The 15,679-nt window shown below is 38.0% G+C and overlaps 1 protein-coding gene across 2 annotated transcripts in view; it reads right to left on the bottom strand.

Annotated features, from left to right (window-relative positions):
* The window catches only part of ITGA6 (integrin subunit alpha 6), a 69,111-nt gene that overhangs the window by 26,155 nt on the left and 27,277 nt on the right, over positions 1-15,679 (bottom strand). For both annotated transcript variants that reach the window (XM_039856006.1, XM_039856005.1), the window contains exons 2-9: positions 12,143-12,267; positions 10,180-10,259; positions 8,659-8,914; positions 6,901-7,032; positions 3,819-4,029; positions 2,920-3,113; positions 2,698-2,786; positions 1,893-2,011 (exon numbers count right to left, since the gene is read on the bottom strand). In XM_039856006.1, coding sequence (XP_039711940.1) covers positions 1,893-2,011; positions 2,698-2,786; positions 2,920-3,113; positions 3,819-4,029; positions 6,901-7,032; positions 8,659-8,914; positions 10,180-10,259; positions 12,143-12,267 — 1,206 coding nt within the window. The remainder of the gene's footprint in view (positions 1-1,892; positions 2,012-2,697; positions 2,787-2,919; positions 3,114-3,818; positions 4,030-6,900; positions 7,033-8,658; positions 8,915-10,179; positions 10,260-12,142; positions 12,268-15,679) is intronic.

Raw genomic sequence — 15,679 nt, 5'->3', positions numbered from 1 at the left:
TGAGAGCATATTTAAAAGGCAAAAATTTGCAAATCTTTTAAAACCAGTTGCCACAGATGCTAGTGTTTTAAATATCATAGTATTAAGGCTTTAATGTGGCATAAACTTCAAAGGGCAATATTTTAACACACATTTCCACCTAAACCCTATTTTTACTTGTTGTTTTAAACACACAACATATACACAAAATTCTGAGTGTGCAATATCGATGAATAGTGAAAAATGTGTCTTTTAACACATAAAGCAAATCTTACTGGCCCAGTTGTCCTGTGTTTAATTGGCACCTATTTATAAACTACCTGGAAACTCTAGTATGATTTTGTGGGAAAAATGCCTGGGGACTGAGGTTGGGAAGATTTAGGTGCTACGCCCTGTTCCTGCAAGATCCAATGCAGCCTTAAAAGCTTAAGCAACTTCTGGGCTGCCTTTGCAACATAAGGGAATTTGTAAAATAAGGGAGTGGATTTTCCTCTCATTATCAAAGGGTTCTGAATTTTACTTTCATACTATCTATATGGAAAAAAGGAACAAGTTTACAGGATTCAGAGTAAACCCACTTATGAGGACAGGAAAGTAAGGATGTTCAAGTATCAACTACATAGAGAAGCAAATATTCAACTAACTAAAGGTTATCTGCTGGGAAAGACTTGGTTACCCCATTTTGGTACAGGAAGTCAGAGACTATCTGAAAAATCCTATCAACCAAGGATTCATTACATTCATATTTTAGAATGATATTAAGTTATTTAAAAGAACAAGATTGACGAATCTATACTGACGAGGAGAGAGAACAGAAAGAGATTCGATTTTTAAGAACCAGATTAGAGAAGAGCAGTTACAGTATGGCCTTTTGATGATACCCTGGAAGTAGAGAGATACTCAAAACTATTAAACACTGATTCGTGAAAGATGGGAATATTGGGGAACTTGCACTTACTGCAATTCTGTATTAACATTTTTACAAGAATGTGATTTTAAACTAAAAAAGACTTTAAAAAAATAACAATTTTTAATGGTGATTTCCAGCAGTGATGAAATCACTGGAAAAGCAGACTCAAACACAGCTGACTGGCAAACTATGATAACCTTTCTGGAGATTGTACTGGTGAATGTGAATCCAAAGTCTTGGAACACACAGTCCCTTCAACTCAGCAACTCGCTTTTAGGAATTTAACATAATAAATAATCCAAAACATGAACAAAAGTAAGGATGTTCACCACAGCTTTGCATATCATGGAAAAAAACAAACATGGACAACAACATAAATGTCCAATAAGAGTGTGGCAGTTGTTAATGAACTATGATCCAGCAATGTGATGCCTCACAGACAGCCACTAACTTCATTTCAGAGAAGTACTCAATGACAGACAAGGAAAAGCCCACCATGCATTATAAACTCACTTATTACAAGGAAAAAGTCCACTGGGCATTACAAACTGACAAAAGCAGGTTATAAAACAATACATACATTATGACCTCGAGTTTTTAGACATACATGCACATTCACAGAAAATGAAAGACTACAAAAACCAAAATTTTGTAGTTTAATAATGGGGTGAAATATAGGGTATTTTTATTTCCTTATCTATATTATTTGTACTGTCAGATTTTCTATGTTTTAGTTTCTATCAAAATAAAGGTTTTAAAATACATTTACGAGGTAACCATTTTCACCAATTCTGACCTATCTTTGCCTCGATTCAAAATTAGCAAGATTTTACAAAATAGGTTTTTATTACATTGCTATACTACTCACAAAAGAAAAATCTTTAAAATTCATACAAGCTTTTGTCTTTTGAAGTATAGGCATGACGAATTTCAATTCGAAAAGTCAAAAATTTTAGTGCACCCCACTGTTGAACATGCTTAACTAAAGTCAGCAATAACACACCTGAAAATAGTTACTGAGTCCGAGAGGGAACCAACGGCAACATCAGGGTAGGAATTTCTATCAAGGTCCATATTTCCAGCAATTGAATATCCAAAGAAACGTGAATTACCCTCAAGAACCTGAAAAGAACAGGTCATCAGAATGGACACTGGGCCACCATGAGCCTCTGAACCACCCTTTGAAAAAGACACACAAGTTTCTTTTGAATTGAAGTTTAAGAGTTCACTTATAAATACATTATATTAAATAATAAATGAGTATACATATGATCCAACACTTTATGTTTCATGAAAGTCACCTAACTTACCTTGAAAGGATAAAAGAGCCTGTTTTTGATGAGCTTGTTTACTTTATTAAGTTGATCAGGGTATTTCAAACCAAACCTCTCTACCTGCCCTCCAAATGTCTTACTTTTCTCAAAAGCAATTTTTAATTTTTGGTGTCTAAATTCTCTAGGCAATTACAATCATCTCATTTGCCCGGTTTCATCTCTATTTATGTTACTAAAGGAAATATGTCACATTTCTATCTATGCCGTCAAGGTAGAATAGTCTTTTCCTTTCGATTCCTTTGATTTCTAACTTGCAAAGAAATTTTATAATTAAAACAAGCAAGTCATTGCATTTATATCTATTTCCAAGCTATCTTCTAATAATACATTTATTAAAACATAAAATTCATACTATTGTTGATTTATAAATAAATAAAACATGATTGGTGTGAAAATTCACTTAAACTTAAATATTCTATTACAAGGCAAAAAGCTGAGACCCCCCCATTACAGAAATCTATATTACTGGATTACCTGTGTTGGTTTGGTGTTTATTCCTTTCGCAGATCCGTGATATATAAAAACTTTCCCCTTCTCATCATAGGGAGCTCCAACTGCAATATCTGTTGACAATATCGCATTTTAACAAACATTACCTTTTTAAAATGTTTTGATACAATGTTTTAAAATAAGATGCCACAAGACATCATTATTCAAATAATCTACCCATAAAATCGTAACCATTTTATTATATACCTGGGTAGCCATCTTGGTTGATATCACCAATATTTTTGACTGCAATGCCAAACATAGAATCCTTGGTTCCATTAAGACGAATTGGCTTGACATTATTCCATCTGCCTTGCTGGTTAATGTAGACATACACTGCACCTCCAACTTCTCCATCTCTATCAAAATACTGCGGGGCTCCAATAACTATATCTTGCCACCTAAAAACATAATGAGGGGAAGAACTGTGAACCACTGGCTAACACAGTGAGCTTGGGGAGAACACCACCAGCCCCCGTACTAAGGACACAAAGAGAGATGATATAAAGGGCCTCAACTCTGGAATTTATATCTCGTCAGTTAAAATAACTTTTTTAAAACCAAGGTAGCTTGTAATAATTGCCCAAAGGAAAATATGGAAGGTAAGAATGTGAAACCAGTTCTCCATATTAGATCTACAGTGTGGGGAGACTCCCAAGAAAGGCTCCAAGTCCCTCCACCTTCCACCCCAGACCCAGACAGACACCACCAGCCAGACCTATGTATTGAGTTTTTCACAATTCCTACTTTCAACAGGACATTCTAGATGTTCCAAGAGCCCCTTAAGAAATTATAGAACAGAACTATGTAGCTGTTCATTTTTCGAGAAATTTTTCCCCCCAAATTTTAATTCTCACAGACCCATAATCTCAAGACATGAATAAAAACTGTAAACTAAAAAAGCTATAATCCTACACCCTGAGGAAGGTAATGAACATCTGCTGCCAAAATATTAGTGATAAAGATATATGATAGGAGGGTAAATGTTTGACAGCAAAAATATTCCTTGAATCAACTAACCTGAAAGGATGACTCTTCTCAAGACCTACAGAAGCCAAAGAAGCAATGATTTCTTTACAAAATAAAATAAACTGAGACACTCATACCCATCTTTGTTAAGGTCCACCACTGCCACATCATAGCCAAAGGAAGAAGCCAGACCTTCCCCATCGAATATGTGTTCAGGGAGAAGATGTGCAGACTTCATGTCTCTTTTCAGCAAAACCACAGCTCCACTGTGATTGGCTCTGGGAGCACCAGATACAAAAGTGATGTCATCTTTAGAAACAATACCTTTCCCCGAGTCCAAAGAAAAGCCTAGAAAAACAAAATAACCGTTCACACCAACTCCATTTTTCAGGAACTATCAAACAGTGGTAACTCCATCACTATCTTTTCTTTCTGATTCCCACCAACTATCATACTTGTGATATGAAAGAGTTACAGAACTAAGTAGAGACGTGACACAAGTACAAAGTAGTAGGCTCTTTCACTGCTGTCTGTGGAAATACGTTAAGACTTAAAGAAAAGAACCTATGCTATTTAGCATCTGTATAACTTGAATCATGAAGCATTCACTCATCAGAAGAATCAGTTCGAACTCTATTTTAATATTGGAACTGCTGTAAAAGATCAAGCTAGATATTGAATTACCATGGGAAAGTTACATCAGATACAACCTGAGAATAGCATAACTGAGTGCATGATATAGGGTTCTGCTATAATGCAGTGATTAATAACTTTCATATTCATCAGTCTCCTTGGTAATCATGCAAGAATAAAAGTTAACATCGTTGATACACCACAGACAGCATTTCATTATTTTGGACCAACTTAGTTCTCAGACACAAACATGCAAACAAAACCATGATTGATGAGATACAGTATTTGAGAACCTCTATAAACAATAGAGGTGAGCATGTTGTCTTCTATATCAATTACATACTTGTCGGGAGGGCAGAAAATGTTAGAATATCTAATTATAAGCATCAGATAAGATGTCAGGTCACAAATAGAGATGTGATGGGGAGCAAATAAAAATGCCCATATTAAGACCATTGAAATTAAACAAATACTCCCATATAAAGGTGAAGCAGAAGCAGAATAGTATAAGCTCACCCTTCTTATTGGGTTTTACTTATGAAAAGCTTCACCACTACTGCTGCAGTTCTCAAACTGTGAAGTGAGTTGAAAAATAAGATGAGCCACAAATTTAGAATAGGAAGATATAATCGAATCCGGCTCTGAAAATCATCTGGCAGCCTCCACCGTGTCATGCTTTTGACGTGTGCTTCACTTGAAATAGAAAATAAAAAGATTTATGCTTTGTATGGATCAAAAAAAATTTTAAATGACCATGACCAAGACAATTTATTTGTCATCTCAGAGGTCACGAACCTAGGTAGCTATTCATCATCACATCGGGGGATGTGCCGGACTGCTCCCTGGGAGGCTGTGTTTTATAAACAAACTGATCGGGATCTGTATAGGAAACGCTGGTCAGAAACAGCAGGCCTGTACACATGCATGGGACAAGAGAGATTGAAGAAAAAGCAATTATGTTTAGTAAGAGGCACAACGGTGACCACCGTTCTTGCTGGATGATGAGGCCACCACTGTATCCAGCGAGCCACTCTCTTTGCCAGCTTCCAAAACCTCAAGCAGATTATTTTATTCCTAAAACCCACTGGTTTTTTGAAATGACAGATGCACAAACAACTAAAATAACAACATAAACTTGTATTTAATAATCGAATGTTCCAATAGCAGCTAAGTTTATAAAATCCATCTATTTAAAGACCGAGTGTTGGTTTCTTGCCTATAACCATTAAAATTAAATGTCTTATCATAAATTAATCCCTAAATACATTTGAAAAGAAGTTGTCTGTATGAAATGCTGGTTTGTTGATAATATTTACCTTGAAAAGGATTTTACCTTGAAAACCCATATTTAATAATTGAGATTGCAAACTGCTTGGCCCCTTGGTTCCTTTCCTGTCCTGCAAAGCCACTACTAACACAGCATTTACACACCCAGCAATGAGGAACAATAATGCTTATTTTATAATATTGTTGGGAAGATCAAATAAGACCTATGAAGCGGGAAGTATAGCACGTGACTTAGAGAACATGGTAGATGCTTAATGAGTGGTAAGTGTAACATTTTTCTTCCCTCTTCTATGCCTTCACACCAAATTTTTAATTTAGGGGGATAGGGACTGTCTGAAAAAAATGTAATAGTACTGTTCATACATTATCTATACAATTAGAACAATTTTTAAGTATTTACTAACACATTATTTAGAATGTTCATAGCTATACCTATTTTTTCCTTTTTTTACCTTCCATTGTTCCAGTAATACCTCTACCGTACGGACACTTTTTTTAAAAAAAAGAGGTTACTATTTAGATTTAGGAGATTTTTTACATTTTTTCCAAGAAATGCACAGTAATTATTCTTTATGTCAACTCATACCAAGAATTAAAGCTTTTAAAAGCCTTTATGTAATTACCATAATGCACATGAATAATTTAGGACACCCATTAGTAATGCAAACGAGCCTTAGGAGTTAAGAAATGAGCACTTAGACATAATCTGGGTGTCCTCAAAACTGCTTTGGCAGTCCTGCCCAGCCGCAGCTGGAAAGCCCCCATGCCAACCCGCCCGGGGCCCTGTGACATGAGGGCCCCAATCCAGAAGCAGGGCCAACCCTTGGAGAAAGGCAATCACAGAGAAAGGACCTGGAGATCCTGACCTGCCACTTAAGAGTAACTTCATAAATGTAGCTCTTACGAGTGTCTCTAGAAAGAGGCGCTGAAGGGAGAGGGAAGGCAGCTTGGCTCCCTGCTAACACCCAGGCATGTTTTCTCCGGGCTGCATGAATGGCCAAGTTCAGGTTACAGAGGCCGACGTTAGCTGAGGAAACAGACTTCCATGTGGAGGACAGGTGATTTTAAGAGACAGCAAATTTCCTCCTCACTTGAGGGAGCCCAGGTCAGAAGGGAAGGATCCCAAGCATCGGTTAGATTACCTCAGGATCACCAAGGCCTAAATTAAATTAAATTCCAGTACATGCGGCCACAGGCCCCTGGCTCCACCTCAGCCTAGAAGCCCAAGGTCCTGTGAGGGCAGTGTCACACAGAGGCATCTGAACAGGTAGGCATGCCATCATCTACTCTCGTTCCTACCTAAATAACTGTTAGCAGGAACAGGAACTAGACTTTCATCATGGTCAGTCTCTCCACCAACTTCATAAGGCCCATCTTCAAAGATGTTCATGTCAAAAAAAGTGTTATTCTTTTGTTCTACGCGGACAATCCCTAAAGGAATGAAATGGTTAAAAAAAAAAAAAGATGAAACAAAATAAAATAAATGGTTCCTAATTAATATTTCTCATATTATCACTGACTACAGCAAGAAAAGTTTAGAGGAAGAAAAGGCAGAAAAGAAAGATGACTTTTGAAGTTATTAAAGTTAAAAAATCATGTTCATGTAAATTTTTACAAAAGAAATTTGTTCTAGTAATAAAAAAAAATGTCCCATGCATTTTCATGAATTATCTTTACAATGCCATCAAACCAATGGAAAATGGAATGGTTTACTAAACCTAGAGAAAACAATTTTTTAAAAAATATATGAACCTGATATATGATACCTTACATTTTCTACAATCCAAAATCAATTTTTCTTTATTATAGTGTGAAAATGAATTTAATATTTTAATCTGTTCTTCATTTTAACCAAGATTTCATCATTTTAAAATTTTCATCGAAAAGATTTCACATATTAAGTCCACTTTGTGACTTTTAAAAAATGGTAATCTTTTAAATCAGGGTTTATAAAACAGATAAAACATGTTTCCCACAAATTAAAACATACATAATTGGTGGCTGTTTTATGGTTTTGTTTTACTATGTATGGCATCTATTCTTACTAAAATAAAACTATTTCATTGTGTTATTTTCATTAGTTCAAAATAATCTGACAAATACCATTATGTGAAAGATCTGATTGGGGGTGGAGAAGCCAATGGATATTACTCCCAGAGTTACTACAGATGACATACAGAGGAAGGTGTTCTCAAGAATCATTTCTAATAAGAATTAAAACTTGGAAGTTATTGAACGGAAAAGGAAAATTTTTCCAAAGTTTTTCCTGACTAGTAAAAATGTTATAACACTGGATTTATTTTAATAAATTTCTCGAAAAGTCTTATTTTCAAATGGATTTTTTTCATTACAGATTAAAGTTAATTGTCCTTTATAATACGGTCGTTGTCTACACTTGCTTAATTTCTTCATAGAAGTTAGACTTTTATTACAGGAGCTGACCAACTTCATCCAGCCAAAAAATGTGGGCCATTCTCCTCTCTCCCAGTGTCTCCTTTTATCTATATCACAATAATTAAACTGTAGCATTAACAACTTTTATGTGAATTATCTGAAATTATCATCTCAAAATTCCCTAATCTGTTATCTACCCTTCTATCAGCAAAATATGGTCTTTTAATATACAATAAAATGAAGGTCTGTATTAATACGCTGCTATCTGTACATGACAGACAGCACTCAGATCTGCTCAGTTTTCAGATCACTACCTTAAAATTAAGACTTTCAGCTTCATGTAATAGGCAAATATAAAACAGCAAAAACTACTAATGTTAATTATTATAGTCTTATAAAAAGAGTTAACTCCTTGTATTAATGTAAATTGCTGGTAGAGAGAGAATCTCTTAAAATATACATTTCCACCATTATTTGTTTTTAAAAATCATATAGAGATTTTAATATCCTACCCTAGTTCTATAATATAGAAGTACTTCATAGCGCATTTTAATTTAAAATGCACTAAATCATGGTGTGTGTGTATATATATATATATATATATATATATAATAAAAATTGTGTAGTCATTTTAATCTGTATTTCTATAAATACACGTCATACCTTTCCAGTTATAAGTGCCTGGAGCTCCAAACACAATGTAATGAAAGTCTTTAGTAAACGTGGCTGCTACACCTTGCTGGCAAGAACCAAATTTTTCATGCCCTCTCAATCGGCCATCACAGAAACTCCAGTCTCCTCCATCCATGTCATCTTCAATCCTGAGATTCTGACTCAGGACATAGCACCTTCCAAAGATGTCTCGGGATTCCTGCTTTGTATTAACATGTTGCCTTTTTTCATATCGATGAGCACATGTCTACAAACATAAAGTAGCCCAGTCATGCCTACAAACCTTACATTTTTCATTATAAATCAACAAAGTTGCCAATAACAAAAAGGATGTTAAATGTGCCTTCATACTGCGACTGGACCCAGAACCAGCAAATCCTCCCAAAATGGCACTAAGGAAACCATTATCTAGTATATAGAAACTAGGTCTTCAGCCTTATTCTCATCCAGAGAATAATGCCCCAATCCAAATGCTGAATGCCAATTCATAATCCACAAGCAATTGATTTGCAAATTTACTTGTCACATAATAATGGAAATACCTTATTTCATTTTCTTAATTTAACTGGCTTTTAGTGGCTGTATAAATCTTCAAATTAGTATGTTTGCAAAAATAATTTTCCAGGAGAGAAATCATGAATGCACTTTCATAGGGATCAGGCAAACACAGCTAAAACGAAGACATTTTCCTTTTACCCACACTATTTCCTTATAAGCCTAAATCTTAATTTATATTCTGAACTCTGAGATTAAATTTATTCTATAAAGCAAAGAGAATTACACTGCCAGGAGAGATGAAAAAATCTCTATAGTATTATAAAGTATTCATGGCTACACTCCATGTGACACAGGCTGAAAATACTTTACAATATCCAAGTCAATTTCCCATAATGCTGCCCTTAAATATCAAAATTTCATGTTCAATAAAATTCTCATTTTTCTCAAAATTCTATATACATTTGTTATAGCAACCAGATTTTGAAAGAGACACAGAAAGAGCACCATAATCCAGCTTGGGGGCACATCCAAGGCCATCCAGCATAATCCATCTAATGAACCCTCTCAACTTCGCTACCACTTCTATTTGAAGAGGCTCAGAATAAATAATGAGAGTTTAAAATTATCTTAGTTTCCATGACCATTGCCATATATTTTTTTATATCTTGTCTATAAAAGCTACATAGTATCTGGGACCATGTCTAGTTTTGTTGTTTAAGACCATGTAGAGTTTTAGAGATATTCAATAAAGATTTTTTAAACAAGTTCTTTGAATCTGAAAGTCCTAAAGAAAAGCAGGTTGTATGGCTGTTTCAAAGTATATCAGGAATCGTAGGAAAAACAATGCTTTGATTTCCTTTTGAGATCGATTTCTGCTTTAAAGAAGTAAGTATGCCAAAATGTACACTCCATGCTGGCAGGGGCCCTGCCTGTTATAGTCCCTGCTATAAACCAGGTGCTGGCACACATAGGCACTCAAGACACTGCGGAATGAACGTGCTTCCTTACACTTACCACAACTTTGCCCCCAGGCCCTTGGCTCTGGACCGTGACCCCCATCCACTGATCTTCCTTGCTTTCTGATGAAGGGTCGGCTGTGGAAAGCAGCACAGGTTATGTACATATAGTAAGGACCTTAAAGTGACTGAAACGGTCAATGAACCAATGGATAGAACCAGTAGAACCAATTGAAACGAAAATACAAGAAAGAATTTCGAAATTGCCCTGACTCCAAGCCTAGCTACTTAGTAAATTCAGTTACTCAATCCAGAAAAATTATTTAAAAAAACAGGTAAATGGTTATTGGTAAGAATCTTTCAAAAAATCCTTTACATAAACTACATAGCTCTATCTGGTGGGGCCCTTGACCCTCTCTGACACACAGGGTCCTGAGTACAGAGGGGTATTTGAAAACTGTAAGACTACAGATTGGCCCTTTAACATCTGCCCTTAAAGCAACAATGTAAAAATCCAGTTTCCAAATTCCAACTACCATCCAAACTAATAAAAAGCGGGCACTTTTCTACATACAAGCATACCTCGTTTTAATGTGCTTTTGCTTTACTGCACGTCACAGATACAGGGTTTTTTACAAATCGAATGTCTGTGGCAGCCCTGCGTTGCACAAGCCTATTGATGCCATTTTCCCAACAGGCTCAGATGATGGTTAACATTTTTTAGCAATAAAGTATTTTTTAAATTAAGGTTATATGGTACACTGGTTTTTTTTTTTAATTTAAATAATGTTACTACACACTTAATAGATTATGATATAGTGTAAACATAACTTTTATACACACTGGGAAACCAAAAATTTGTGTGACTAGCTTTATTGTAACATTCACTTTATTGTGGTAGTTTGGAACCAAACCTGCAATATCTCTGAAGAGTGCCTACATGCCCAAATTTGTGACACGACAGCATGAAAACTGTTCTTTTCCTTACTGGGGATGGGAAGACAAAGCCTCAGATTCACTTTATATCTTTCTATCATTGCCAAAAAGGAAAGGGATACATTTCTTTTTACCCTCTCCCCCCAAAAAAGAGAAACCACTACTATGTGCTCATTTCAGTATTAATTTGAACCTACTGTTATGACGTATGCAAATATTTGCCTTCCTCAATGAGAAGGCAGGCACAATTTCCAATCTTAAATCATTACAAAGACATGAAAATTAAACAACTTTAAGTAGACATAAAGAAAAACATCAAAATGTTAAATAAAGAGTGATTATGTCTAAACTACCAGTAGGTTTCGAGGTTTTTCCTTATAGGTTGATGTATCATTTACAAGTTTCTCCACAATTAACATGTATTATTTTTAATGAGAGAAAAAATGTTATTTCTAAAAGATGAAAAAGTAGAAGAACATAAACATGAATCTTCAAATCTACTTAAACCAAGTATGTCAAATTAGGTTTGGCTGGAGTTTCTGGGTACTCTGCCAACATACAGCCCTCACAAAACAAGCCTCTATCTGAGAGAGTAGGACAAAAATTATCCATGCTGGTCAGCTCTCATTTCAGAAAGATCTGATATTTAAGTTGTCTTTCTCCCAAATATTTTAACAGCAAATGAGAACTTTTGGCTGCTACGTAAAAGATATACATATTCAATCTTCTTCACTGCTCTAAATTCAGCTTTTCAATGGCATCCTGCAGAACCTCAGCATGTCACTAGGTGGCAGCATCAATACACCATATTGGTTTAGAAACAAGTGTTGGGAGGACCAGCAAAGGGGTCTTCTTTCCAAAGTGATTTAGAAAGTAAATGTTTTTCAGGGCAAACAAGGAACAGTCAAGGCTGATGCAATAAAAAGAGGGCTCTCTCCAAGAACAAATGTTTGTACCCTCTCTTCCTTCCTCACATAACAATGGAAATACCTTACTTCATTTTCTTAATTTAACTGGCTTTTAGTGGCAAGTGGGGTACAGGTGAGTTGGCCAAGTGAATACTGAGTGAGTGCAAAGGAACATACCATCATTATCAAATTCAATCCGTGTGCAAGGGCCCCGGGAGGTGATGTCACAGCTGTATAAGCCTCCTGTTCTGTTGGCCCTCTGCAGCGGGAGGGCCACTGCCCGAGGGGCCCCCACGAGCAACCTGTGGACAAAACAGAGAATTTGGAGATGTGAGTTTAGTACTCATTTAACATTCCAATTAGTCAGAACTAAGAGATAATTGGGATTATTCTTTATCTAGGAGTCCACTAATTGTCTGCCAGTTTAGCAATGAGGAGCAAAGGTAGAATCTTGTAACGGACTGGCTCACACACCACACACACAACACACAACACATACACACACATCTGCTATGCATGTCAAGCACAAGGAGAAGGGCCGTTAAATCCAGAGAAAAAATATGCCCATCTCCCATAACATCAGCAGCTCTCTCCCGAATATGATTCTGGTATTTTAAAAGACACATTTTTCATAGAACATGACCCCAGACCTAAGCCAAGGTCTTAGGCTAACTCAACAGACAAAACCAACAGTCCCACAGTGGAGGGGGAAAATGGTCACATTAAACTAAACAAGCAATAATATGTCATTTTCTAATAGTGTGCGCCTTCCTGAAGTACTTTTCAATGGTAATTTTGACTATACCCCAGATTTTCAATTTATATACTGTTAAGTTAGGTAAACAAAGAGGCCATTAGACTGATGGGGCTCTAATGCCATGGCGGCTATATAAGCAAAAAATCTAAGCTTGTAAATATCTCAAGGTTAAAAAAAAATCAAACCCTAAGGACAATCAATCTCAAACAGCCAACTAGGTTTTAAGCTATAGCTGATCAAATAATTTCCTTTCTTTGTTTCCTTGCTTTGTTTGTGTAAGTCTTTCCCCTGGCTCCCGTTGGTGGAACACTCTTAACCACTTCCGTTTTGGTGCTGCCAGATTTGAATCGATTTTTGATCAAATAAACTCATAAAATAATTGATAATGTCTCAGTTTATCTTTTAGCAATACTGATTTAGAACCTAACCTTTGCCCAAGATAAAAACTAGACTAAATTACTCTTTTTGCAGCCTTGACCTCTTTCCCCATCAATTCTTACTTCCTGGCACACATATCATCAACAAACTTCTCCACCATCATCTAATCAATCTTGCACAAAGGATTCAGGCAGGGTCTGGGTCGTGCCACTTATGTACTAGGCATTGTAATATTCCTTCTTTCCTCCCTTCCCAGTGTTCTTGTTATTTCCCCATAAGAGGGGCCCAAATCCAAACCCACAATCCTTAAAATCTCACCGTTTCACAGCCAGCAGGGATCTTTGTCAACCCGCTACCTTCCTGCTGGGTTCCTTTTGCTAATGCTCTTTACTCACCATCAGTTCTACAATCTTGGGGGTCTGGCTGACTGATGGAACAAAGAGGAAAAGAAACAAAGAGACAGAACACACCCCTGGACAGAGAGATACGAGGCTGGAGCTGGGGAAGAGGGCTGAGAACACAAACAAGAACCAAAAAACTCTCCCAAACAGAAAACAAGCCATTCCCGGCAATCAAGAAATCCAAATTTCTGGTGAAGAAAAGGAGAAAGGAGAAAAAGGAGAAAAAGGAGAAAAAGGAGAAAAGAGAAAGGAAGGGAAGGGAAAAGAAAAGAAAAAAGGAAAACAATAAATAAATAAATAAATAGTCCCTACTATCTCTGTCTGCTGTGATCCCAATAAAGGATTTAATGTAATTCTTTAAAAAAAAAAAAAACCAGTGCAGTGCAGTGGGTGCAACAGGAGGGAAATGCACTCGGAAAACAGAGAGGCAAACCAGACTCTGCCCAGGGAGAGCCAGTGAAGCAAGGTCTTACAGACTGAGGTTTGGCTCATGTGGGAACACGCATCTTAGCACCAGCCTTCCTCTCAGACCCCTGGATGTCAGCCCCTACCTCCAAACCGCCTTACATTCAAAGGGAAGAAACAGCACACATCAAGGTACAGAACTGGAACTGAGACTGAGCAGGACTGAGGGAGGGTCCTTGGTACCTAGAACTTTGCAGAGGCAAAGCCAAGGGCCGCAGGGGTCTCCACTGGGCTGCCCCACACTTATTCCACCAATGCCCCTGATCCCAGGAGCTCTGACAAATAGCTGAGAGGCGAACTGGCCTAGGCTGTGGGTGAACAAGTTCAATCACCTGGCAGATGCGGGGGATGGAACCCTATCCCAGGTCCTGGGAAGGATAAGCAAGGTGCTGGGGTCAGAAGCACAGAATCACAGGGTGTGAGCACTGGAGTCACGAGAGAGAACATCCTGTGCTCTAACTTTACAGATGGGAGACTGAGACCCATGGAAGGAGAGTAACTAACTGCTCTGCCCTAAGATCTTACAACTAGTTGGTAGCCAGAACAAAAATTACTTTGGAGAAATTTTTTTTTCTCCATTCTTTTAAAATGCTTCCTAGGAAATAAAACCTAGGATTTTAAGGCATGTACAACCTAGCTGAAAGAGCAAACCCTATGCACATAAAACTGAAACAAGAACTGCTCAATATGTACGACTAAATTCAGAAAGGCTGAGGAAAGGCAGAGTCAAAGTATGATTGCAGTTGGGTGGGGCTGAAGATCGGGGAAGAGATTTCCTGTAAAGGTAACTAACTCCAACAGGAAGGCTAAAAGGAGAAGCGGGAGTTCCAAGGTGATCACCAGGTCTTCTCTGACCACTTCCTCTCCTCAGCCACGCCCAAGGAGGCTGGTAAGCTATCTAAGGCAGGTACGGGGCTTGTGATTTCCTGTTCACTGTACTCGCTCATTCATTTACTCATTCCACAAACATTCAAGAGCCTCCGAGGATGACTCCCCTCATCCCCTCCCCGCCAAACTGTCCCTGAGGGTGGCAGATCCATAAGCTGATCATTAAACCACAGGGATTTAGGGAAAAGGCGAGGGCCGACGGGGGTGCTGTGCGTTGTCCAGAGGAGGGCGCCAAAACCTGCCTGCGAGGAAAGGTGTCACCCAGAGATGACAGCGGAACTGGAGGGGACCAGGCGAGAGGCATTGCACCAGCAAAGGCTGGGAGGGAAGGAGCCAGGAGGAGCAGGAATCAGTGATATGAGGGGGGTTGGAAATAGGCAGCCTGGTCTGCGGGGCTCTGCGTTTGGGGCAAAAGGTCAGAGACACGCGGCTGAAAAGCCCATGCTTCCGCTGCCTGTTATGCCCTGCAGGGAACAGGTGCTTCCGCGCATCGTGTTGTTTAAAAAGCGGAGATTATTCTATTTACTGAGTGGGCGCTTCCTCCAGCCTCTTTTCTCCCGGCTGCGTGGTAGTGTTTCCCTCTCCTTGGTACCTCCATCTTCCATTTGGGTCCCCTTACCCTTGGTGGCTCCAGGGGCCTTTAACATGCATGGCAAAATATAGGCATTTAACTCCGCTTTGCTGACCGCTTATAGGGGCTGTGGCAACAAAACTTCACATGTGCTAAAACTGCCAAACTCTTGTGGTTCAAGAAGCCCGATTTACTTGTGGCTGCTGCAGACGAAAGCAGACCACGCAGGATGGAAGCAGGAGGAAGAGGGGTGC

Source organism: Pteropus medius, unplaced genomic scaffold (assembly GCF_902729225.1).
Source record: "Pteropus medius unplaced genomic scaffold, Ma_sr-lr_union100, whole genome shotgun sequence".
NCBI classification, from domain to species: domain Eukaryota; kingdom Metazoa; phylum Chordata; class Mammalia; order Chiroptera; family Pteropodidae; genus Pteropus; species Pteropus medius.
The sequence above is the reverse complement of the archived record's forward strand: the minus strand, read 5'-3'. Positions and strand labels throughout refer to the sequence as shown.